The sequence below is a fragment of the Leucoraja erinacea genome, chromosome 8 (genome assembly GCF_028641065.1).
Source record: "Leucoraja erinacea ecotype New England chromosome 8, Leri_hhj_1, whole genome shotgun sequence".
Taxonomy (NCBI): domain Eukaryota; kingdom Metazoa; phylum Chordata; class Chondrichthyes; order Rajiformes; family Rajidae; genus Leucoraja; species Leucoraja erinaceus.
Genome location: NC_073384.1, coordinates 13,926,154 through 13,951,605, shown reverse-complemented (window position 1 = coordinate 13,951,605; position 25,452 = coordinate 13,926,154). Strand labels below are relative to the sequence as shown.

Sequence of the window (25,452 nt, the reverse complement as noted above, 5' to 3'; positions counted from 1 at the left end):
TGTGCTCCAAAGAATAAAGCCCTAACTTGTTCAACCTTTCTCTGTAACTTAGTTGCTGAAACCCAGGCAACATTCTAGTAAATTTCCTCTGTACTCTCTCTATTTTGTTGACATCCTTCCTATAATTAGGTGACCAAAATTGTACACCATGCTCCACAATTGGCCTCACCAATGCCTTGTACAATTTTAACATTACATCCCAACTTCTATACTCAATGCTCTGATTTATAAAGGCCAGCACACCAAAAGCTTTCTTTACCACCCTATCTACATGAGATTCCACTTTCAGGGAACTGTGCACAGTTATTCCCAGATCCCTCTGTTCACCTACATTCTTCAATTCCCTACCATTTACCATGTATATATCCTCAGACCTTCTGAAGAAGAAGAGTCCCAACCCAAAACGTCACCTATCTTTTTTCTCTAGAGATGCTGCCTGACCCGCTGAGTTACTCCAGCACTTTTATGTTTATCTTCGATATAAACCAGCACCTGCAGTTGCTTTCTGCTCATGGAACTACAGCTTGGGTGTTCATCATCAGGGGCAATGATCTCCCCTCCAACCTGGGAGACCCTAGACATTTGCGGGCTAACTTTGAGGCACGGCTACGATATAAAGCCTGAAACATCCGTCAAGACTCTTAAGCAGCAACCTCAGTCTTGTTTAAAACAGCAGCAAGTGTGGAAGAGGGAATGAATGGGCTCTCTAGCTATAACAGTGGGAGTTTTACACCATCACCCGATCCCAAACTTACTCTCACAGCAAGGTCAGAGGATTTTGCAGAGATTAGCAAGTACGTGTGGCCTGGCCGACTGCCCTCATTCTCACTGCGAGTCTCATTCATCCCTCACACTTCAGCTCTGTGATGTACACTGTCCAGCATGGTGTTGTTTCCCTGCATAAAAACTCTGCTGTTCAAACCTGCCATGGCCTTGCCCTTCTCTCCCTCACTGTACGTTCCTCCAGTCTTACAGCGTCAGAGACCCGGGTTCGAACCTGACCACGGATGCTGTCTGTACGGAGTCTGTACGTTCTGCCCGCGACCACGTGGGCTTTCCCCAGATGCTCCGGTTTCCTCCCACACTCCAAAGATATACAGGTTTGTAGGCCAATTGGCTTCAGTAAAATTGTAAATTGTCCCTACTGTGTAGGAGAGTGTGAGTGAACAGGTCGTACACAGAACTGGTGGGATGAAGGGCCTGTTCCCATGCTGTGTATCTAAACTAAACCAAATTAAACAGTCCCACGGCCCTCTATAAGATCGAAGATAGACACAAAAAGCGGGACAGGCAGCATCTCTAGAGAAGGAATGGGTGACCTTTCGGGTCGAGACCCTTCTTCACACTCTGCTCTTCCAATCCTTCCATTTCCGAAACCCGCTCCCTATATTTCTCCCTCTCCCTCTCTCCTTTTTTCTTCTACACAATCTACCTCTTTGTCCACAGTTTTGAGCCTCTGCCGTAAGAGCGCTTGCTGCACTTGGTATTAAAGGTTGAAAGTCATTAAAGGAAATAAATGCAAGCTCTTGTATGCTGATAGGATTTACCAACATTAACCCTACATGGTTTTCTGCTGTCAAGGACACATGTGTTTCTTCCCAGCTGTAATCAGGCAACTGAACCATCCTATCACCAACTAGAGAGCAGTCCTGAGTTACCTCTACCGCATTGGAGACCCTCGAGCTATTTTTAATTAGATGGATTCTTGATTAGTACGGGTGTCAGGGGTTATGGGGAGAAGGCAGGATAAAGGGGTTGAGAGGGAGGGATAGATCAGCCATGATTGAATGGAGGAGTAATGGGCCGAATGGCCTAGTTCTGCCCACTTATGAGCTTTAACTTGCACGATGGTTATTCCCTTTACCCTGTATATGTGCACTGTGGACGGCTCGATTGTAATCATGTATAGTCTTTCCGCTGACTGGATAGCACACAAGAAAAAAGCTTTTCAATCTACCTCGGTAAATGTGACAAAATACACAGACACCTAGGATGTTGAAAGGTCACCTATCCTATCCATGTTGTCCTGAGATGCTGCCTGACCCACTGAGTTACTCCAGTACTTTGTGTCTTTCTTTGGTAAAACAGCATCTGCATTTCGTTATCTCTACACTACGTGGATGCTGGCTGGCAATAAATAAACGATGTTAACCACAACTTGATATCACATAGCACCTCTTAAGAGATGTTGAGACAGATGTCAAAAATCTTGGGCAAAGAGGCAGGTTTTGAGAAGCTTAAGCAAAGAACATTGATTGCAACAACACATTTCTTGGCCTAATACTGACACAAAACTTCACACAGCGCCCAAAGGCTTTGGCGTGGGTACAGAACGGTTTAATAGAATGGCTCCAGGGATGATACAATAGGTGTGTGAATATACTGGTTCAACTGGCAATGCACAAGAGAGTATAATGATTTCATGGCTTATTTAAAGTCATGTAGGTTGAAATAAAGAGAGAATGCTTCCCGAAGAAACAGATTTAATGTGAATGACAGAAGAATCTGAAGAATAGATAGAAACAGAAAATAGGTGCAGGCGGAGGCCATTTGGCCCTTTGAGCCAGCACCGCCATTCATTGTGATCATGGCTGATCATCCACAATCACTAACCCATGCCTGCCTTCTCCCCATATCCCTTGATATCCGCTAACCCCAAGAGCTCTATCTAACTCCCTTTTAAATTCATCCAGTGACTTGGCCTCCCCAGCCTTCTGTGGCAGAGAATTCCACAAATTCACAAATATCTGGGTGAAAACGTTTTTTCTCATCTCAGTTTTAAATGGCCTCCCCTTTATTCTTAGACTGTGGCCCCTGGTTCTGGACTCTCCCCAACATTGGGAACATTTTTCCTGCATCTAGCATGTCCAGTCTTTTTATAATTTTATATGTTTCTATAAGATTCCCTCTCATCCTTCTAAATTGCCGTGAATACAAGCCCAATCTTTACAATCTTTCCTCATATGACAGTCCTGCCACCCCGGGGATTAACAGTCCTGAAGACTTGAGACCCACCTGCCTCACCAGTTTTAAGTCAGCAGACCCTTATTTTGAACCGCCGATCTTTACCTCCAGTCTTCCATACAAGCAAGGGAATGGAATGCAATCAGAGACCAAAGGACATAAAACTCTATTACCTCAAACAACCAAGTCAACCCTGCTTCAGTCTGAAGAAGGGTTTCGGCCCGAAACGTTGCCTATTTCCTTCGCTCCATAGATGCTGCTGCACCCGCTGAGTTTCTCCAGCTTTTTTGTGTAACCTTTGATTCTCCAGCATCTGCAGTTCCTTCTTAAACACCAAGCCAACCCTGCTTCAGTCAGCACGCACCAGTTTAAAAAGAAAAGCTTCAGAGACCATATTAAGAGTATGGCTCACAAACATTCACTGGCAACTTCAAAACAAAAGGCCAACAGGCTAATCCACGACATCAACAACAGCAAACCGACTGACACGTGGCATCTAAACCAGTTAGGTAGGATCTGACAATGTGATGCTTGCTCAAAGTTGAAATACCTGCAGCCTCAGTTTAACTTTAGAGATACAGCGTGGATGCAGGCCCTTCGGCCCACCGAGTCCGTGACAACCAGCGATCCCCACACGCTAATACTAGTGGATGTGTCCACGAGTGGGAGAGTCTAGGACTAGAGATCATAGCCTCAGAATTAAAGGACGTTCTTTTAGGACGGAGATGAGGAGAAACTTCTTTAGTCAGAGGGTGGTGGAGGCCAAGTCAGTGGATATTTTTGAGGTAGAGATGGATCGATTCTTCATTAGCACGGTTGTCGGGTTATCGGGAGATGGCAGGAGAATGAGGTTGAGAGGGAAAGATAGATCAGACTTTACAGGCTTTATCTAGCACTAAACGTTATTCCCTTATGTATCTATACACTGTAAATGGCTCGATTGTAATCACATATGACTGGTTAACATGCAACAAAAGGTTTTCACTGTACCTCAGTACACGTGACAATAACTAATTGAGATCAGTCATGATTGAAGGCGGATTAGACTTTATGGGCCACGAATGGCCTAATTTGACTTCTATTCCTTATGGCGTGACTACCCTACACACACTTGGGACAATTTACAATTTTTACAGAAGCCAATTAACCTACAATCCTGTACACCCAGAAAAATCCCATGAGATCATATAACAATAACCATAATTGAAGGCGGAGAAACAGGCCTTCTCGGGCCTACAAGGCCTGCCAAATTTGACTTTTATTCCCCTTATGGCCTGCCTGCACCATACATAACCCTCCATTCCCTTTACAATTTTTGCCTATCCAATTTTAAACCTACCATGAACCTGTACACTTCCACTGGAAGCTCATTTCCCAAAAATCCACATGTTGTCACGGTCACGGGGAGGATGTACAAACTCCGTACAGACAGCACCCGCAGTCAGGATCGAACCCGGGTCACGGGTGCTGTAAGGCAGCAACACTACCACTGCGCCACCATGCAATCCATGAAGATCCAGCATCAAAGGGGTTAAGTTGACTTGCTTGGTTTGGTGCGCTGTCTGACATTGTTGGGGAGTCAGAACCAATCTCTGGCCCAGCTGCAGCGTCACAATCTGTGCAGCCTGTTTGGAATCCAACACTTCACTTCACCGCAAACAAAAGGCTCTTTTATCCCCCCCCTCCCACATTCCCATTGAGCCAGAGGTCCACCAGGGACAAATCCGTCCCGTTCGGGAATGCCAGCACCAATTTGTTGGGCTGCTTATCGGATACTCGACAGGGCACATCCTAAAGAAAGCCTCAACACAAAATAAGTGCAGTAACAATAGCAACATTTTAAAAAAAAACCCAGAGAACTTCCTGTCTGTGCCACTAAATCTTTTGAGCGGCTAAAAATAATAGCCCTCTCATTCCCGCGCTTGCTCGATTCACAAGCAAGGCAGAAACCTGAATGCAAGGTGCAAAGGTCAGATTCAAAATGAAATAAAAACACGACCTGAATTTTAATTAGGTAAACAGAATTTTAATTGTTCAGATTCCTAACGGACACACACACACACACTAACGCGCACACACACACACACACAGACACAGACAGAGACACACACACACATTCACTAACACACACACACACACACACATTCACTAACACACACACACACACACAGAGCACACACACACACACACATTCACTAACACACACACACACACACACACACACACATTCACTAACACAGACAGACACACACACATTCACTAACGCACACACACACACACATTCACTAACACACAGACAGACAGAGACACACGCACACTAACACGCACACACACTAACACGTACGCACACACACTAACACGCACACACACTAACACATACACAGCACACGCGCGCACACACAAAGTCTGCCTAGCCTCACAGAACAACAGGCTTGGTTATACTTCAGAGACTTCACAAGTTGTAGGAGCAGAATTAGGCCATTCAGCCCATCAAGTCTATTCCACTATTCAACCATTGTTGATCTATCTTTCTCTCTCAACCCCATTCTTCTGTCTTTGCCACATAACCCGATACCCACATTAATCAAGACTGATTCTCGTTCGGGTTAATGCCAGTCTACAGCACATTCACACACAGACCCGATTTCAAGCAATTATCACGTGATGGACCTGATATTTATCAATCCTATTTAACACGGTGGTACATTGGTGCAGCGGTAGAGTTACTGTCTTAAAACGCCAGAGTCCCGGGTTCATTCTGACTATGGTAGCGGTCCATACGAAGTTTGTAGGTTCTTCTTGTGACAGAGTGGGTTTTATCCGGGTGCTCCGGTTTCCTCCCACACTCCAAAGACGTGCCGGTTTGTAGGCTAATTGGAATTGGTGGACAGGTCGGTGGCTCCAACCCAGGCAATGAGACTCGACCGGCGAGACGGACATCAGGTAGAGCTATAGTGGTGGGTGACTGCATTGTCCGAGGTACGGACTGGAGATTCTGTGGCGGCAGCCGACACTCAAGGATGGTCTGTTGCCTCCCTGGTGCCAGGGTTAAAGATATCACAGACCAACTTCAGAACATCCTCGAGAGGGATGGTGAACAATCGGACACAAACGACATCGGGAAGAAGAGGAAGGAGGTTCTGCAACGTGAGGTTAGAGAGTTAGGAAGAAGGCTGAAAAGCAGGACTTCCAAGGTGGTTATCGCTGGATTGCTTCCAGTACCTCGTGCTAGTGAGGGCACGAACAGGGAGATAAGGGATCTGAATGGGGGGCTGGTGCAGGGAGCAAGGATTTAGCTTTATAGACTACTGGGATCTCTTCTGGGGTAGGGGTGACCTGTACAAAAGGAACGGGTTCAAGTTCAAGTTCAAGTTCAAGTTCAAGTGAGTTTATTGTCGTGTGTCCCTGTATAGGACAATGAAATTCTTGATTTGCTTAAGCACACAGAAAATAGTAGGCATTTACTACAAAACAGATAAATGTGTCCATGTACCATGATATAAATATACACACACATGAATAAACAAACTGGTAAAGTGCAAATAACAGAAAGTGGTTATTAATAATCAGAGTTTTGTCCGAGCCAGGTTTAATAACCTGATGGCTGTGGGGAAGTAGCTATTCCTGAACCTGGTTGTTGCAGGCTCCTGTACCTTCTACCTGAAGGTAGCAGGGAGATGAGTGTGTGGCCAGGATGGTGTGGGTCTTTGATGATACTGCCAGCCTTTTTGAGGCAGCGACTGCGATAAATTCCCTCAATGGAAGTAAGGTCACAGCCGATGATGGACTGGGCAGTGTTTACTACTTTTTGTAGTCTTTTCCTCTCCAGGGCGCTCTTAATCACAGCCACAATCCACCTGTGAGGGTTTTTATGGTGCACTCCGAGGTGGAAACTTAGAAACATAGAAAATAGGTGCAGCAGTAGGTCATTCGGCCCTTTCAAGCCTGCACCGCCATTCGATATGATCATGGCTGATCATCCAACTCAGTATCCCATCCCTGCCTTCTCTTCATACCCCCTGATCCCTTTAGCCACAAGGGCCACATCCCTCTTAAATATAGCCAATGAACTGGCCTCAACTACCTTCTGGGGCAGAGAATTCCACAGATTCACGACTCTCTGTGTAAAAAATGATTTTCTCATCTCGGTCCTAAAAGACTTTCCTCTTATCCTTAAACTGTGAGACCTAGTTCTGGACTTCCCCAACATCAGGAACATCAACTGCACTTTTTTCGGGGCTGTTAGAGGAGTTCTCAGACAAAGTCTAAGTCATAATGATGACAAGCTGATTTTACTCAGTCTAACTTCAAAGAAAAACATTGTCTCAAATGCTGTGCTATCTCTGAAACTATCATACAGCAACAGGAAATGAATTGGAGCTATGAGACATCGTGCTGCCAGGATGCTTCAGTTGGCATGTAAACATATTTCCGGCCTTTATCAAACCATCTTCAACCACCCAACCACCACTCTGCGAGCAAAGCAACAGTTTGACCAGATAAACCTACAATTCCCCGATACAATTATACTTTAATCATCTGACACCTGGGAGTTTCCCAACAACTGGATAATATTAATATCCCAACACACTTTTAATTAACGTTCTAAACACAAACAATGAGCGGCACAGTGGCACAGCAGTAGAGCTTGCAGCGACACTGACCCGCGCTCAACCCTACGGGTGCTTTTTGCACATTCTACCTGTGACCACGCGAGTTATTTCCTGGTCTCCAGTTTCCTCCCACACTCCAAAGACGTGGTTTGTAGGTTAATTGGCTTCTGGAAATTGCCCCATTGTGTAGCTTGTGAAACTGGGATTACAGAGTTAAGGTCCTGTCCCACATTCCCGAGTTACTCACGAACTCTCCCGAGTTTTCCCCTCCATTCGAACTCGGAGAATTACTATAATAGCCGTTCGTAGGTACTCGGGGCTATTTCTTTGAACTCGTGGACATTTTTCAACATGTTGAAAAAACATCCCGACTTACCTGATGCCCAGAGTCCCTACAGCTGGCATTACAAGCCGCTACGAAATATCTACGGACTCCATCGTGCTCCTACGAGCTCGCTCCCCGACATTCCCCGAGTTTGAATCAAGGGGCAAACTCGGGAGAGTTCGTGAGTAACTTGGGAAAGTGGGACAGAGTCTTTAGTGTACAGATGATCATTGATCTGCACGGTATCAGTCGGCCGAAGGAGCTGTTTACATGCTGCATCTCTAAACTAAAACGAATCCTACACAGAATTATAATAGGGTTAAGTGCCATGAATGGAAAAATTGGGGACAACTATGATAAAGCATCCAGTCAAAGACACTGTTGGAATTTAGCTCAGTTCTACTATGGCTATCACAGCATCAAGGACAACATTCAGTTATAGAGTCTTACTGTGTGGAAATAGGCCCTTCGGCCTAACTTGCCCATGCTGACCAACATGTCCCATCTACATTATTCCTATCGGCCTGCATTTGGCCGATATCCCTCAAACCTACCTGTCCAAATGTTTTTTAACACATTGCGATATTACCTGCCTCAACTACCTCCTCCCGCAGCTCGTTCCATATACCTACCCCCATTGTGTAAAAAAGTTACCCCTCGGCTTCCTATTAAATCCTTCCCCCCTCGTCTTAAATGTCCTCTGGTTCTTGAGTCCCCTACACTGGTAAAAGATTCTGTGCATTTACATAGAAAAACATAGAAGATAGATGCAAGAGTAGACCATTCTGGCCCTCGAGCCAGAACCTCCATTCAATATGACCATGGCTGATCATCCAAAATCAGTACCCTGTTCCTGCTTCCTTTCCATACCCCTTGATTCCGTTGGCCCTACGAGCTATATCTAACTCTCTCTTGAATACTGAATTACCTTATTTATTCCTCTCATTATCTTATACATCTCCAAAGGTTCATCCCTCATCCCGCTGCGCTTCAAGGAATAAAGTCCTCGTCTGTTCAACTGTCCCTATAGTTGAGTCCTGGAAAGAGCCTCATAAATCTTTTCCGCTCCCTTTCCAGTTTAACATCATCCTGGTCCAACTCCCGATTCCGACGAGTTTCACCAAACCTTCATTTTAGATGCTCCAGGGTCCTAGTACATTGGTATATGCACTCCCTTGTTTTTTTACCCAACCTCACACATCTTCCCTCCTCCTCCCCCTCACAACAACCCCTTCTACATGCTGCAAGCACCTTGGCGGCAGACAATCCCACACGCCTGCCACTGGTGGCTGTGGAGGCGAAGTCAGTGGATATTTTTAAGGCAGAGATAGATAAGATTCTTGTGTTTAAGAAGGAACTGCAGATGCTGGAAAATCGAAGGTAGACAAAAATGCTGGAGAAACTCAGCGGCTGCAGCAGCATCTATGGAGCGAAGGAAATAGGCAACGTTTCGGCCCGAGTTTCTCCAGCATTTTTGTGTACCTTAGATAAGATTCTTGATTGGCATAGGCGTCGGGGGTTATGGGAAGAAGGCTGGAGATTGCGGTTGAGAGGGATAGATCAACCAGGATTGAAAGGCAGAGTAGGCTTGATGGGCCGAGTGGCCCAATTCTGCTCCTATCACTCATAAACAGATGAGCTTGTCCTGAACAGCTGGTTCTAAAGAAGATCAGAAATTTAAGAGGAAGAAAATGTGCCTGGATCATTAGAGGATAGCACAGGGCCCTTTGTAACGCCACAAAAGGAGATGCTTCCCCCGCAGCTGCTCAAGATCTTACCAGCTGAGTTACTGCTTGGTAGCAAATTATTTCTTCAACATTCGAAAAAGGAAATCAAAAGTTTTCTCTGCAGAGCTCAGCTGCAGTCAGACTCTTCCGATGACGGAAATCTCGGGCACTTGTTGACTGCGCCCAGCGCTGTGGCCATTTTGCTCATGAACAAAGGAATCATTTTACCAACTTACAATGAACAATATTCAATACTTTTTATATCAGTGTACCAATGCCCCTTTCAGGAAATGGTAGGTTAATTCAAATAATAAAATCTTTCACGGTGGAGTACAGTCACTGGTGCAGAATGTAGGTGCTTACGTTCTCAATTTTGACAAAAGGCAAATTCAGTATCGTTTTTTATGCTGAGGGCAATAATAAAAATATCAGGTAAATTAATTGCAAAATTATCCAACTGTTGCAAAACCCCTACTGGTTCATAAATTATAGAAGCAGAATTAGGCCATTCGGCCCATCAAGTCTCTCCGTCATTCATCATGGCTGATCTATCCTTCCTTACAACCCCATTCTCCTGCCTTTCCCCATAACCCCCGACACCAGTACTAATCACTGGTGCTGCAGGTGCATTGCTATCCTGAGAGAAGGAAATATTGTTTTGTCGAAATGGCTGTTTGTAAATTCAACCTCATTAATCATAGGTAGACAAAATTGCTGGAGAAACTCAGCGGGTGAGGCAGCATCTATGGAGTGAAGGAAATAGGCGACGTTTCAGGTTGAGACCATTCTTCAGACTGATGTGGGGGTGGGGGGGGGGGCGGGAAGAAGAAAGGAAGAGGCGGAGACAGTGGGCTGTGGGAGAGCTGGGAAGGGGAGTGGAAAGGAGGAGAAAGCAGGGACTAACTGAAATTGGAGAAGTCAATGTTCATACCGCTGGGGTGTAAACTACCCAAGCAAAATATGAGGTGCTGCTCCTCCAATTTACAGTGGGACTCACTCTGGCCATGGAGGAGGCCTAGGACAGAAAGGTCGGATTCAGAATGGGAGGGGGAGTTGAAGTGCTGAGCCACTGGGAGATCAGGTTGGTTATTGCGAACCGAGCGGAGGTGTTGGGCGAAGCTATCACCAAGCCTACGATTGGTCTCACCGATGTAGAGCAGCTGACATCTAGAGCAGCGAATGCAATAGATGAGGTTGGAGGAGGTGCAGGTGAACCTCTGTCGCACCTGGAAAGACTGCTTGGGACCTTGAATGGAATCAAGGGGGGAGGTAAAGCGACAAGTGTAGCATTTCCTGCGGTTGCAAGAGAAAGTTCCAGGAGAGGGTGTGGTTTGGGTGGGAAGGGACGAATTGACCAGGGAGTTATGGAGGGAGCAGTCTCTGCTGAAAGCCGAAAGGGGAGGAGATAGGAAGATGTGGCCGGTGGTGGGATCCTGTTGGAGGTGCCGAAAATGTCAGAGGATTATTTGTTGTATGTGACAGCTGGTAGGGTGGAAGGCGAGGACAAGTGGGACTCACCTCATTAATCTTAGTTTATAAAGAAGTACAAGGCATACCCATATCTCATGCAAGTTAAGAGTATGGCTAACTCAGATGAGGTAGTTAGCCTCTTATGAGTTATATGAGGCTAACTAACATACCTCATATAAGTTAGCCATATTCTAACTCATGAGGTATGTCCCATACTCCAAAGTAGGCTGAGAGTACATTTACCAAACTCCTCAACACCAGTTATCCTCCTTTGCTCCAAGACCCTGGATGAAAATTGGCGCCAAATGTCGACCTTGGCCTTCAAAAGTCAAAGCAACGCCCAGAATCCATGGTCCGCAAAATGGAACGTTCCAGATTTACCCGTCTCATATCCTTTTGTGATGTGGCAACCCAAACTGAACAGACCTTAAGCTCAGACCGGAGCGGAGCCTAACCTCCTGCATTTGTGTTTCTCTGCCCGCCTGTGATAGAGGGGCAACAGGAGGCCAATAGCTGCCAGTGTGGACTAGACCTGATGCTCACATCAAGTGCACCAGGTGAATCCTGTGAGACAAACTGCTCAGGATTCCCTTCACCAGAGCAGAAAGAAAAACAATAATTTTCTTTTTTTTTTCTCTCTCTATCCCTTTTTTTTTCTTGTTTCATCTCTCCTTTATGTTTTCTCTCTCAGGCGTTATAGCTTTAAGGGCTCTTTCTCTTTACTTTTTCATGAACTATCAATATCACTACTGCATTTAATATTCTCTTTCTCTCTTTTTCTTGCTTTTGTCACTTTTTTTTTTACTACTAAATTTAAAACAACAAGTTGTACATGAAATGTATTATGCTATTCATGTTTTATATTATTGTACACCAGAGCACAAAGTAACAGATTTGTGGAGATATTGACCCATGTCAAAATCTTAGCTGAAGTAATGGTCAAATCTTAGCTGAAGTGATGGTTATTACAGTAGCACTGAAAATCCACTGCAGCTTGGAGAAGCTGGGTGGTTCAGCTTCAGGCTTCCTGGCTGCACATCCCAGAGCTCCCTTTCCACTCCCCAGCCTCCTGGTTCCACTTCTCCCTTTCCACACACTTACTACTTCTGTTTCGAGGAAAACCTGCTGCCCAACACCACCCAAGGTCAGAGCATGTCAGATTAACAGAGTTTCAGTGCATTCAGCGTCACTGCCATGCAAACACTGGCAAACAGGGCATTGGGTTTAGACACAAGGAAGTGCAGATGCTGGTTTACATAAAGAACACAAAGTGCTGGTGTAGCTCAGTAGGTAAGGCAGCATCTGAGGGAGGTTCGGACCTGAATCATCACCTATCCACGTTCTACAGCAGTGGTTCTTAACCTTTTTGGCACCAGTACGCGCATACGCGAACAAAATACTGTATGTGGCATGTACTTTTGTTAGGTTCCTAAACATGGGCTCAATAAATTGATATGTTATTTGTGTCCCCTTCATGACCCCCCCACAGCCCCGAACGACCCCCATAGGGGATCACGGCCCCCAGGTTAAGAACCACTGTTCTACAGAGATGCTGCCAGGCCTGCTGATTTACTTCAGAACTTAGTGCTTTAGGCTTGGTATGTTTCATAAGCCACTTCTCTAGCGCCATGCCCATCTGATCGATGTTGTCTGTCTCTTACCTGGCGCCGATGAGGTCCAGCAGATGCTGCCACCGGTCATCAATCTTGCCCAGTTTATATTCTATCTCGGTCGCTTTGTTCTCGTGACTTGCTCGGACCAGTCTCTGGCCCATCTGTTGCAGCTGCACCTTGTTCTCTGCTGCTGCTGTGACCTCCTCCTGATAATCCTGTGGACAGGGAGAGCGAGCCATGTTACAGGTTTGCATTCCACTGATGGCAATCCATAAGCCGGCAGAGCCACAAGGAACTGCAGATGTTGGAATCTTGAGCAAAACACAAAGTGCTGGAGGAACTCGGTGGATCAGGCAGCATTGTGGGCAGCACTGTGGTAGAACTGCTGCCTCGCAGCGCCAGAAACCCGGGTTCGATCCCGACCCAGGGTGCTGTTTGTGTGGAGTTTGCACGTTCCCCCTGTGACTGCATGGGTTTTCTCAGCGTGCTTTGATTTCCTCCCACATTCCAAAGACGTTCGGGTTTGTAGGTTAATTGGCCTCTTTAAATTGCCCTTAGTGTGTATTGAGTGGATGGGAGAGTGAGATAACATAGAACTAATGTGATAGTTGGCGTGGACACGTTGGGCCAAAGGGCCCGTTTCCAGGCTGTATCTTTAAACTAAACTAATGTGTGGAGGAAGTGGACAGAGGTTGTTTTGGGTCGGGACCTTCATCAGACTGGCGACAATAAAACAACGTTCAACTGGATACATGTCGAAGGGAAAATTAATGTGAATTCCCAAAAAAATATTGGGCCCTAGTCACTCATGTTGCTTTTCCCAACAACCTCCAGTGAGGAATGCAACCAGGTTCTCCCTTAGTTCCCACTCCTTGGCCTTTTCTCTTCCATTTACCAAGCAAAACAAACATAAATGGTTCCACTTGATGGAAGGCCTCAGAAGCCAAGGACACAGATTTAAAGCTATCGGCAAGTAAACCAGAGACAACACGAGGAAACAGTGCTTCTTGCACCAAAATATTAAAATGTGGAGTGCACTTCCTGACAGGCAACGTTTAAGAAACATTTAGACAGGTACGTGAAAAGGATAGTTTTCGAGGGATATGGGATTATTGTAGATGGGATATGTTGGTTGACGTGGGCAAGTTGTGCCGATGGGCGTGTTTCCACACTGACTCTATGGGTGGTTGCAGCAGAATTGAACATGGCTTTAACAAAAAATGGATTGAGAAAGGTATTGAGGGAAAAACATTGTGGGGAGAGCTGGAGAATGGGACTGTTGAACGAGCCTGATGAGCTAAATGGGATCTTCTATATCGCAATATTAAAGCAGCTCCCGATAAAGGCCGTTCTACAGCCAACATGTTAATTTTGCTAACAAAATGGGAAGAAAGATATTCATCTAGAACCGGGGTCGGTAACCTGGTTCTGCATCGGGGCCGGGTGGCATGTCTGTGAGCGGATGGCGGGCCACATAGAAACATAGAAACTAGGTGCAGGAGTAGGCCATTCGGCCCTTCGAGCCTGCACCGCCATTCAATATGATCATGGCTGATCATCCAACTCAGTATCCCGTACCTGCCTTCTCTCCATATCCTCTGATCCCCTTAGCCACAAGGGCCACATCTAACTCCCTCTTAAATACAGCCAATGAACTGGCCTCAACTACCCTCTGCGACAGAGAGTTCCAGAGATTCACCACTCTCTGTGTGAAAAAGGTTCTTCTCATCTCGGTTTTAAAGGATTTCCCCCTTATCCTTAAGCTGTGACCTCTTGTCCTGGACTTCCCCAACATCGGGAACAATCTTCCTGCATCTAGCCTGTCCAACCCCTTAAGAATTTTGTAAGTTTCTATAAGATCCCCTCTCAATCTCCTAAATTCTAGCGAGTATAAACCAAGTCTATCCAGTCTTTCTTCATAAGACAGTCCTGACATCCCAGGAATCAGTCTGGTGAACCTTCTCTGCACTCCCTATATGGCAATAATGTCCTTTCTCAGATTTGGAGACCAAAACTGTACACAATACTCCAGGTGTGGTCTCTATCGCGTGAACACATGGATCCTGCCCCGGATGGCAGGCATCATATCACATGTTCACATGGATCCCGCCCCTTCGAGGACGCCACCCGGAGCACTGCCCCCTAGTTACGGGCCTAGTAACCACAAACATGGTTACCAACGGACCATTGCCTTGGCTCTGTTCTGAAGACAGTGGCTCAAATACTCACACTCACTCGTACCCTGCCTATTGACAACCCCGATCCCGACAGTAAAGCCCAAACACAGAAGGCGGCTCCACCATTGCGGCTGCCAGTGCAGGCCTCCTTTCGTCCTTGCGTCACAGCGCCTGGGTGCCGCAGCCTCAGGAGGTACCGGAGATGACGGAAGTATGTGGGCCGGATAATTACGGGGAAAAAAATACGCCTGCGGGCCGGTGATTTTGGGTTACAGGTCGCATTCAGCCCGGGGGCCGCAGGTTACCGACCCCTGATCTAGAACATTTGAGAACTATCTAAATAATGATATAGATGAGCACTTGAGTCGGCAGTGCATGGTAGGCTACAGACCAAGTTGCTGGAAGGTTAGCATAGATAGTTACTTGATGGTCGGCATGGACATGGTAAGCCAAAGGATCTGTTCTAGCGCAGTGTGACAATGCATCTCCAAAACACCAACGGTGCTTTAATGGTCCAATGGTGGTTGATCTGTCATGTATGCAACTGCACAGTGACATTATTTTTGCATATATGACACACGCCACACATATCACACACTGACCCATTTCCTCCTTTTCATAACAGTATCTTGTTTAGAGCCAGAACATCTTTCTAACTTTATAGAGCTTGGTCTGCCACATGATAAGATAATGCATCCTTGCATTAAGACATATTACTTAAATGCTAAACAGGGGACGCAGCACCAACATTAAGCTTAAAGGTGGCCGATCATTTGGATCATATGCTCACTTCACCTAATTTGTCCATCTCTGATAAATCACTCAATGATTGCTGTAACTCTGCACCTACAAGTGGAAAATTGTTGCCTATGTATTATGTGTTCATCAGTTCATAAGTGATAGGAGCAGAATTAGGCCATTCAGCCCATCAAGTCTACTCCGCCATTCAATCATGGCTGATCTATCTTTCCCTCTTAACCCAATTCTTCCTTCTCCCCATAGCCCCTGATACCTGTACGAAGCAAGAATCTGCCTATCTCCGCTTTAAAAATACCCTTTGACCTGGCCTCCACAGCCTTCTGTGGCAATGAATTCCACAGATTCACCACCCTCTGATGAAAGAAATCCCTTCTCATCTCCTTCCTATAGGAACGTCCTTTAATTCTGAGGCTACGACCTCTGGTCCAAGACCCTTCCACTGGTGGAAACATCCAATCTATCCAGGGTTTAAAAATATGACCGGCAGATTTTCAGAATTTACCTTCTGCAGTTTGTCGATCGTCTCCTCGATGCTGATGTCCCCGTTCTGCGTCACTTTGCTCTCCATTTGAGTCAACCACTCGCACAGCTCCTTGTTCTTCTCATTAAACAGTGCCCACTCGTTGAGCTTCTCCGTCACCAGCTGTCTGCGCGACGAGACCTGGAGATTTACAGCAGGAGAAGGAGGAAGATCAGAAACAGAGCAGAAAGGCACAAAGGTGCATTAAATATCAACATCGTTACCCATGCAACATTTTGCTAATGGGAGACAATTCAACACTGAAATAACACCAGAGTCTGCCCATATCCATGACCACAAACAAATTGCATTACTAAATTAAAAGCTCAACTCCTCCCTTGCAATTTTTGTTTGACAACTTGCCACGTTTTTTGGGTTTTTTTGCACTAAAACCCAACTGGGCCAACCACAGACACACAGGGCAGCACAGTGGCACAGCAGTAGAATTGCTGACTGACAGCGCCAGAGACCCGGGTTCGATCCCGACTACATGTGTTTATTTGTATGTTCTCCCCGTGACCTGCATGGATTTTCTCCGGGCAGTTCCTGTTTCCTCCCACACTCCAAAGACGTACAGGTTTGAAGGTTAATTGGCTTGGTATAAATGAAAATTGTCCCTAGGGTGTGTAAGACATCACTGCCCGGAGCGGACTCGGTGGGCAGACGGGCCTGTTTCCGCGCTGTGTCTCTCAACTAAACTAAACTTTGGCTGTAAGAGGCTGGGTACTTTGTGGCGAGAAGCTTACCACAACCATTGGTTAGGAACATGAAGAAATATAGTTTCTGATTTTCTCTATGGACACATCCCTATTCAACTAAAAAATCTAGGATTAGCCAGTGTGCTTGATCAATACCTGATCCGCCAATGTAAATATTTAACTACATGACTAGTATTAACTATTTGAAAGATCTATCCAGTTGGAACCACTCCACATCCCCCTTTCCCCACAAAACGTCTAGAAAGGAACTGCAGATGTTTGAGAAGGAACTGCAGATGCTAGAAAATCGAAGGTAGACAAAAATGCTGGAGAAACTCAGAGGGTGAGGCAGCATCTATGGAGCGAAACAAATAGGCAACGTTTCAAGCCGAAACCCTTGTTCAGACTGCAGATGTCGGTTTATACCGAAGATAGACACAAAGTGCCAGAGTAACTCAGCGGGTCAGGCAGCGTCTCTGTAGAAAAAGGACGGGTGACATTTCGGGTCCCGACCCAAAACATCACCCATCCTTTTTCTCCAGAGATGCTGCCTGACCCGCTGTGTTACTCCAGCACTTTGTATCTATCTCCTTTGCCCACAGCCCTGAAAGTATTTCTGTTTTAAGTACATATATATCCCTCCTGAAACTGTAGAACTATGCACCCACAAATCTTTTAAGAATTACATTTCATCTCCTCAAGTCTTTCATGTAAAATATTGCTCTCCTTATCCACTTTAGAATGTTTTACAATTGTCTTGCACTCCTGTCCTCTGGTCACTGATCTCCCTCTGTTGACAGAACCTTCTTCCTTTATCAGAGCTTTTGACAATTATGAATTCATAGAAACATAGACAATAGGTGCAGGAGTAGGCCATTCGGCCCTTCGAGCCAGCACCGCCATTCAATATGATCATGGCTGATCATCCGAAATCAGTACCCCGTTCCTGCATTCTCCCCATATACCTTGATTCCATTAGCCCTAAGAGCCATGTCTAACTCTCTCTTGAAAACATCCAGTGAATTGGCCTCCACTGCCTTCTGCAGCAGAGAATTCCACAGATTCACAACGCTCTGGGTGACAAAGGTTTTTCCTCATCTCAGTCCTAAATGGCCGACCCCTTATTCTTACACTGTGGCACCCCATTAAATCTCATTTAGCCTTACCCTTTGTTTTAAAAGAAGAATCCCAGTGTCTCTGGTCCCTCCTCATTGTTGGAATCCCTCATTCCTGATACCACCACACGAGATGCCCTCTGCATCATTTTTTGACGACTTGTCAGAGCAACGGAAGCCAACTTGCCGAAACCTCCCAAGGGAGCTCTCTGCAATAACCTCCGTGCCCTTTGGTGCTATTAACTGTCCGAATGCAAAAACCGCCAAGTACACTTTAATGTACTGAGTATTTTATAATCAATACAGGAGAAATACCGTAGAACCTATTCATTTGCAATAAATTCTTTTTGTTGATGAGAGGAAATCTAAGAATTTATTTTGAATTAAACAGGGCGGGAAAATCTGAATTGATGTTACAATTTTATTTTAGAGATACAGCTTGTAAACAGGCCCTTCAGCCCAGCCCACCAACGATCATCCATACACTAGTCCTATCCTACACACTGGAGTTAATTTGCGGATGCCAATTAATCTATATACACTCGCATTTTTTGGGGATGTGGGAGGAAACCGGAGCACCCGGAGAAAACCCATGCGTTCACAGGAAGAATGTATAAACTCCGTACAGGCAGAACCTGCAGTCGGGATCGAACCGGGTCTCTGGCACTGTAAGGCAGCAACTCCACCACTGTGTGGCCCGATATAGAGTCACACTGTATGGAATCCGGCCCTTTGCCCCACCTCTCCTTGCCAATCAAGAATCCCCATCTTAACTAGTCCTAATTGCCTCTGTGTGGCCCATATCCCTTTAAACCTTTCCCATCCATGCATCAGCCCAAGTGTCCATTAAATGCTGCTATAGCATCTGCCTCAAGTATCTCCTCTGGCTGCTGGTTCCACGTACCCACCACCCTCTGATTGAAAATGTGGGATCATAAGGAATATCATTGGAAGCGAGTGCAGAAAAACAGATTCCTACTTCACCAAATGTTACAACACAACCAAAAACGTGTTTGAACTTCCATTAAAAAAAATCACTTTGATGTTTAAATGACCAAAGTTATGCCTCGTACTGAAGGTTAACTTGACACAATCCTTCTAAATTGTAATTTGATATATTTATCATAAAGACCGTCTACCATCAGAACTGTAGACATTTCAAATCAATTATGGATGAAATTCTCATTAAAATTAAATGCACGTACAAATTTATAAAAACCGAGGCACTATAAGCCGAATCACATACGATGTACAAAATGCTTTACAGGAAGTTCAAATTTTTATGCATGCATACTAATATGTAACCCCAGAGGAAACGGAGTGGCAACTCATCAAGTATACTCACAGCAGCTACCTACATCAACCGTTAGTCTTGAATTCCAGCATATCCCACAACTTTCACCATATGAGTTGGGCAATGTACTTGGTCAAATCGCAACATTCAATTCTTTCAGCGGGGTCAATATTGTATAATCTGAATCTCCAAAACAAACATGCAGTGCAGACAATCCTGCAAGCAGATTGCACCGTGTCTGCTATCAGGTGACCTCACCCAGGTTCTGAGATTAAACATACTTCCTGTTGTGGCCTAAATTTAAACGAACGTTACCCCAGAAAGTAATTAAGATGACGGTACTTTCTGCTGCACATCCAGAGCATCACAAAGGCCTACAGTAGACTATCCTCTGTAAACTGACTTCATTGGTTCATAAGTGTTAGGAGCAGAATTAGGCCAGTCAGCCCATCAAGTCTACTCTGCCATTCAATCATGGCTGATCTATCTCTTCCTCCTAACTCATTCTTCCGCCTTCTCCCCATAACCTCTGACACCCGCACTAATCAAGAATCTATCTATCTCTGCTTTAAAAATATCCACTTGGTACGAAGGGGACGAAGAAGGGATGAGTACTTTATCGGCACCTTTGTGGCGACTTTTTTGTGTACTTTGTATGTAAAAAATAAATTATTTCACTGTACCTAGCTGGGTACAAGTGACAATAAAGTATCATCACCACCTACAGACAATTTAAAGGAAATGACCTCTTAAACAGCGATATCCAAATAATATTTGTATCACAATCAAATGAACACTGAAGGTGTCCACATACCAGACTGACGTCTACTGTCTAGAAAATTAATTCTAACTGTGTTATAACAAAGCTCCAAGTCAAGAGCTTGCCTGATAAATTATTCATTCTGCACAAAGATTTATCAAGTCTTGCTGCCACAAAGTCACTAGAATGAGCGGCACAGTAGCGCAGCGGTAGAGTTGCTGCCTTAAAGCGCCAGAGACCCAGATTCGATTTGGACCTCGGGTGCTGTCTGAACGGAGTTTGCACGTTCTCCCCATGACCATGTAGGTTTACTCCCGGTGCTCTAGTTTCCTCCCACATTCCGAATACGTACAGGTTAATTGGCCTCTGGAATTGTCCCTGATGTGTAGTGCGTGGATGAGAAGTTGAGATAACACAGAACTTGAACAGGTGAATGATAGTCGGCGTGGACTCAGTGGGCCGAAGGGCCTGTTCCTACGCTCCATCTCCAAAAAGAAAAAAACTATAACTTATTTCACTATTTTTAACTGAGCGTTAAAAACTAAAGTCTGTAGGTTGCAAATAATTTGAGCCAGATGTTTGTTATAAAGAGAGAAATCATGAAGTGCATTGATGAATCATTATGTGTACAAATAACACCAGAGAAACAACACTCATATACTAAAGGCCTGAAGCAAAGAGTAATGGCTTGGTCACAGGAACCTGACCATTAAAACACATGCAGAATGAGTGGTCTGCATGAACTGACCATTAAAAAAAAATGGACACAACAATATGCTTCCGTTTCTGGGCAATAGTCATTACCGCACAAGAGTTCACTCAACCCATGGTGGCTCTCAGTATAACGCAGCGAGTCCCATTCCCCTTGTTACATAGAAACATAGCAAATAGGTGCAGGAGTAGGCCATTCGGCCCTTCGAGCCTGCACCGCCATTCAATATGATCATGGCCAACTCAGTATCCCGTACCTGCCGTCTCTCCATACCCCCTGATCCCTTTAGCCACAAGGGCCACATCTAACTCCCTCTTAAATATAGCCAATGAACTGGCCTCAACTACCTTCTGTGGCAGAGAATTCCAGAGATTCACCACTCTCTGTGTGAAAAATGTTTTTCTCATCTCGGTCCTAAAAGATTTCCCCCTTATCCTTAAACTGTGACCCCTTGTTCTGGACTTCCCCAACATCGGGAACAATCTTCCTGCATCTAGCCTGTCCAACCCCTTAAGAATTTTGGAAGTTTCTATAAGATCCCCCCTCAATCTTCTAAATTGTTCTATTTCTCTGGCCCTGAAAGTTTATTTGCCACAAGTTTCTTTTTGGTGAAATTATTGATCATCACTGCTTCCATTAGACTTATAATCAAAGAAATTCCAGGTCTTTACCACCTTCTGCTTAAAAATATAATCCCCAACATCTCTTTTACAACACATCTGTGCCGTTAGACTTTAAAGATACAGCATGGAAATGGGCCATTCAGCCCGCCGATCCACGCCAACCAGCGATCACCCTGTACACTAACACTAACCGACAAACCCGGGGCAATTTACAATTTTACTGAAGCCAATGAAACTGCACACCTGTACGTCTTTGGAGTGTGGGAGGAAACTAGGGCACCCAGCGGAAACCCACGCAGTCACAGGGAGAATGTACAAAGTCTGCACAGACAGCACCCGTAGTCAGGATCGAACCTGGGTCTCAGGCGCTGTGAGGCCGCAGCTCTACCGCTGCGCCACCGTGCTGCCCAAACTACCTGTCAATGAACTCCAATGCAGAAATGACGAGAGAGGGATCAATACTCGGGAGGCAGATGATTGGAAGAGGGATCAATACTCGGGAGGCATTTACCTGGTAGCACAGCTCATCCCACTGCCTGTGCAGCAGTTCGATGCGCTCCTGCAAGACCGAGATGTCGTCAGCACGGATGTAGCTGGACAAGGTCTCCTTCAGAAAGGAGAGGTGGGCAAGGTCATCAGTCCACCCTCCAAAGGAGCTTTCCAGTTCCTGCAGCGAAAAAAATCAAACCACGTGCATTACGATATACCTCAATAAATCATTGACACACTGCACTCAGTAGGAGAGTGTTATCAATCAGCCGACAGATCAATCCGGATAGGATCTGCGTTCAATTTAAAATTCTTCAATATAAGTTGGTAGTAAAATATTCAAACTAAATAAAGCATGAAATAGAACGTCACCATGCATCTGATCTGTTCCGAGTGCAGCTCATCGTGATGGTCAGGCAGTGGCAGGGACAGCTTTTTCTTGAAGGACCTCAGCTTGTCCAGAGACTCAGCCATTCCTCTCTCGCATCGCTCCCAGTCCTTTAAAAAGTATCAATAACATCAGTCAGCAGCCATTAAAAGCATCAATTAGGCACACGAGAGGGAAAGGGAGATCTGATCCCTGCATCGGGCCACTCTGTGTGGGGTTGGAGAGGGAGAACGCGATCAATAAGCTGTCTATGCGTAGCCAAAACATAATGCAGTATCGAAGGAGGTCACGCTGGCTGGAGGTTGACTGTGATTAAAGGGTGGAGCTGTTACTGGTTGCTGCCTGAGCGAGGAAGGAGGTTCCTGCCCACTGTGGCGGGCAGTGGGCAGGTGGGAAATGACAAAGGCAACAATTAATGGCGGGGGCCGGGGGTGGAAGGAAAATCTCCCAAGACCTTCTTGAAGGACCGAGGATGGAGTGGAGAGATACGGCATTCCCGCTCCTTCTGGCCCACAAGGAATTCTGTGATAGACACAAAGTGCTGGAGTAAAAGTTCCATCCTGGGAAATAGGTTCTGACTGTCTACCTTGTCTATGCTTCTCAGAATGTTATGTGCTTTGATCAGGTCTCCCTGTAACATCCGGTGTTCAGGAATTTAGTGAATTTGGAGTATGAAGGAACTGCAGATGCTGGTTTAAACCGAAGATAGACACAAAAAGCCAGAGTAACTCAGCAGGTCAGGCAACATCTCTGAAACAATCCAAGTCTGTCCAACCCCTCCCTACAACTAATACCCCACAAATCCACGAATCATTCCGGTGAACCTCCTTTTAGTTTTTTAGTTTAGAGATACAGCTTGGAAACAGGCCCTTCGGCCCATCGAGTCCACACCGACCAACAATCACCTGTACACTAGTTCTATCCTACACTCTAGGGACAATTTACAGAAGCCAATCAACCTAGAAACCCGCACGTATTTGAATGTGGGAGGAAACCGGAGCACCCGAAGAAAACCCACGCGATCACAGGGAGAACGTACAAACTCCATACAGACAGCACCCGTGGTCAGAATTGAACCAGGGTATCTGGTGCTGTAAGGCAGCAACTCTACTGCAGCTGTGCTACTGTGCCACCCCTGCACTCCTCTGCAAAGCCTTCAGTACCTTCCTGTAATGGGGTGACCAGAACTGCATCCAATACTCCAAAGGTGGCCTAACCATAGACCTACAGAGCTGCATCATGACTTCCTGACTCTTATACTCAATGCCCCAAGCTGCGAAAGCAAGCATACCATATTGCTGCTTTAACACTCTATCTACTGGCGTTGCCACTTTCAGGGAGTTATTGACTTGGACCACAAGATCTCTCTAATATACATAACTGGATGTAACTGTGATGGGGAAGTACACACAAAGAACTTGCAGTCTATACACACCTTATGCGCTGCCAGGTCATTGGTTTAGATAGGAACAGCCGATCAACCAAAACCATTTCAGGATCCTACAATAATTGCTGGATCTTCAATGCAATGCCAGGGAGGGAGAGAGTGTTGATCAGCCATGATCATATTGAATGGCGGTGCAGGGTCAAAGGGCCGAATGGCCTACTCCTGCATCTATTTTCTATGTTTCTATACCCTGGTACAAATGATTACTTGTTGAATGAATCAGGTTTCGAACAATCAATCAAGTAGTTCTTAAAGAATCGCATGGATATAAAACTGGAGATTTATTGAATAAATCAGGAAGGGTATAAGCACTAAATATTAATATATAAATGTCACTTGCTGGGATGGCAGTGACTTGAGTTAGTTAGGAGGTTATGGTGGTAATCCAGTCTTCTCTGGGTCTGTATTCCTTGCAGTTCAGATTAAGACATGATCTTGTTCAAACATACAAGTGTCTAAGGGGACACAAAGTGTTGGACAAGGGTCCCAACCCAAAAACGTCACCTATACATATTCTCCAGAGATGCTGCCTGACCCTCTGAGTTACTCCAGCACTTTGTGTCTTTTTTTGCAGTTCCTTCTATCAAAGCATCTAAGGGGGTTTGGGAGGGTAGATGTTGAGCTGGTTTCACTATTGTGACAGTCATGAACAGGAGACATGGCTACAAAATGAAGGCCTTGTCATTTAAACTGTGAGGCGGAGAAATTTCTTCTCTCATCGACGGGCAGTGAATCTCTGGAATTTTCAGATCCAGAGGGTGGAGATAGATAAATGTTTGAAGGATCATTGAATCGAGGGTTATGGGGACAGGAGAGGAGTTGAGGCCAGCGTGGATCAGCCACGATCATATCGAATGGTGGGGCAGACAGTGGCCTGCTCTTGCTCCTGTATTACTGTAGTTATTCATTGATGTGCCATTAACCCACCTTATTTGTGTCAGTTAACAGCTCACGAGAAAAGCAACTACTCTAGAAGCAAACTTTCTATATTAAAAAACTGGAGTGAAACGGAACAGGTAGGGTTCTATCACTTTGATATACAGTAAACCCTCGTTATAATGGACTTGGGGGGGATGGGAGGGGCGGAGGGGGGCTCAATGGTGTCCGTTATTGCCGATTGTCGCTATAGCCATGTAATGGATTATAAGTAGTAGAAACAAGGAACTACAGATGCAAGTGTTGGTGGAACTCAGCAGGCCAGGCAGTATCACTGGAGATCATGGAAAGTTGATGTTTCGGGGTCAGGACCCTTCTTCAGACTTTTGGTCTGAACTTGGGCCTGGAATCGAGGTGAGGATTGGCAGAGTTAATGGTCGCCGCTGAGGGACGGCTGGAGAGCGTGTAGCGGTCGGTGGCGGCAGGCGTGGGCTAGAAGCGGCTGTATGGGCCGACGGTGGTGGCATTAGATCCAGCCTGGAAGCGGCCAGGGGTGGCAGTGCGGGCCGGCCTGGAAGCTGCCGGGGATGGCGTTGGTCACCCAGCCTGGACGTGGACATTGGTGGTGAAGATCGGTAGGTGCGCCCGCTATAACACAAATCCATTATAAAGAGGTCCACAGTCCAGATGAGAAGCTGCTAGTGGCCTTCTACCACTCCACCATCGAGAGTGTGCTGGCATATTGTATCACAGTGGGGCATGCTGGCTGCTCAGCAGCAGACAGGAGAGCGCTGCAGAGAGTGAGCAAAAGTGCCCAGAAAATCATCGGCTGCCCTCTGCCTTCACTGGAAGACATCTCCAGCTCTCAGTGCCTCTGTGGAG

General features: G+C 45.7%; 1 protein-coding gene across 1 annotated transcript in view; it reads right to left on the bottom strand.

Annotated features, from left to right (window-relative positions):
• The window catches only part of syne1b (spectrin repeat containing, nuclear envelope 1b), a 386,581-nt gene that overhangs the window by 61,180 nt on the left and 299,949 nt on the right, over nucleotides 1-25,452 (bottom strand). The window contains 4 exon segments of the mRNA XM_055638842.1: nucleotides 12,761-12,927; nucleotides 16,151-16,309; nucleotides 21,882-22,037; nucleotides 22,232-22,357. Coding sequence (XP_055494817.1) covers nucleotides 12,761-12,927; nucleotides 16,151-16,309; nucleotides 21,882-22,037; nucleotides 22,232-22,357 — 608 coding nt within the window.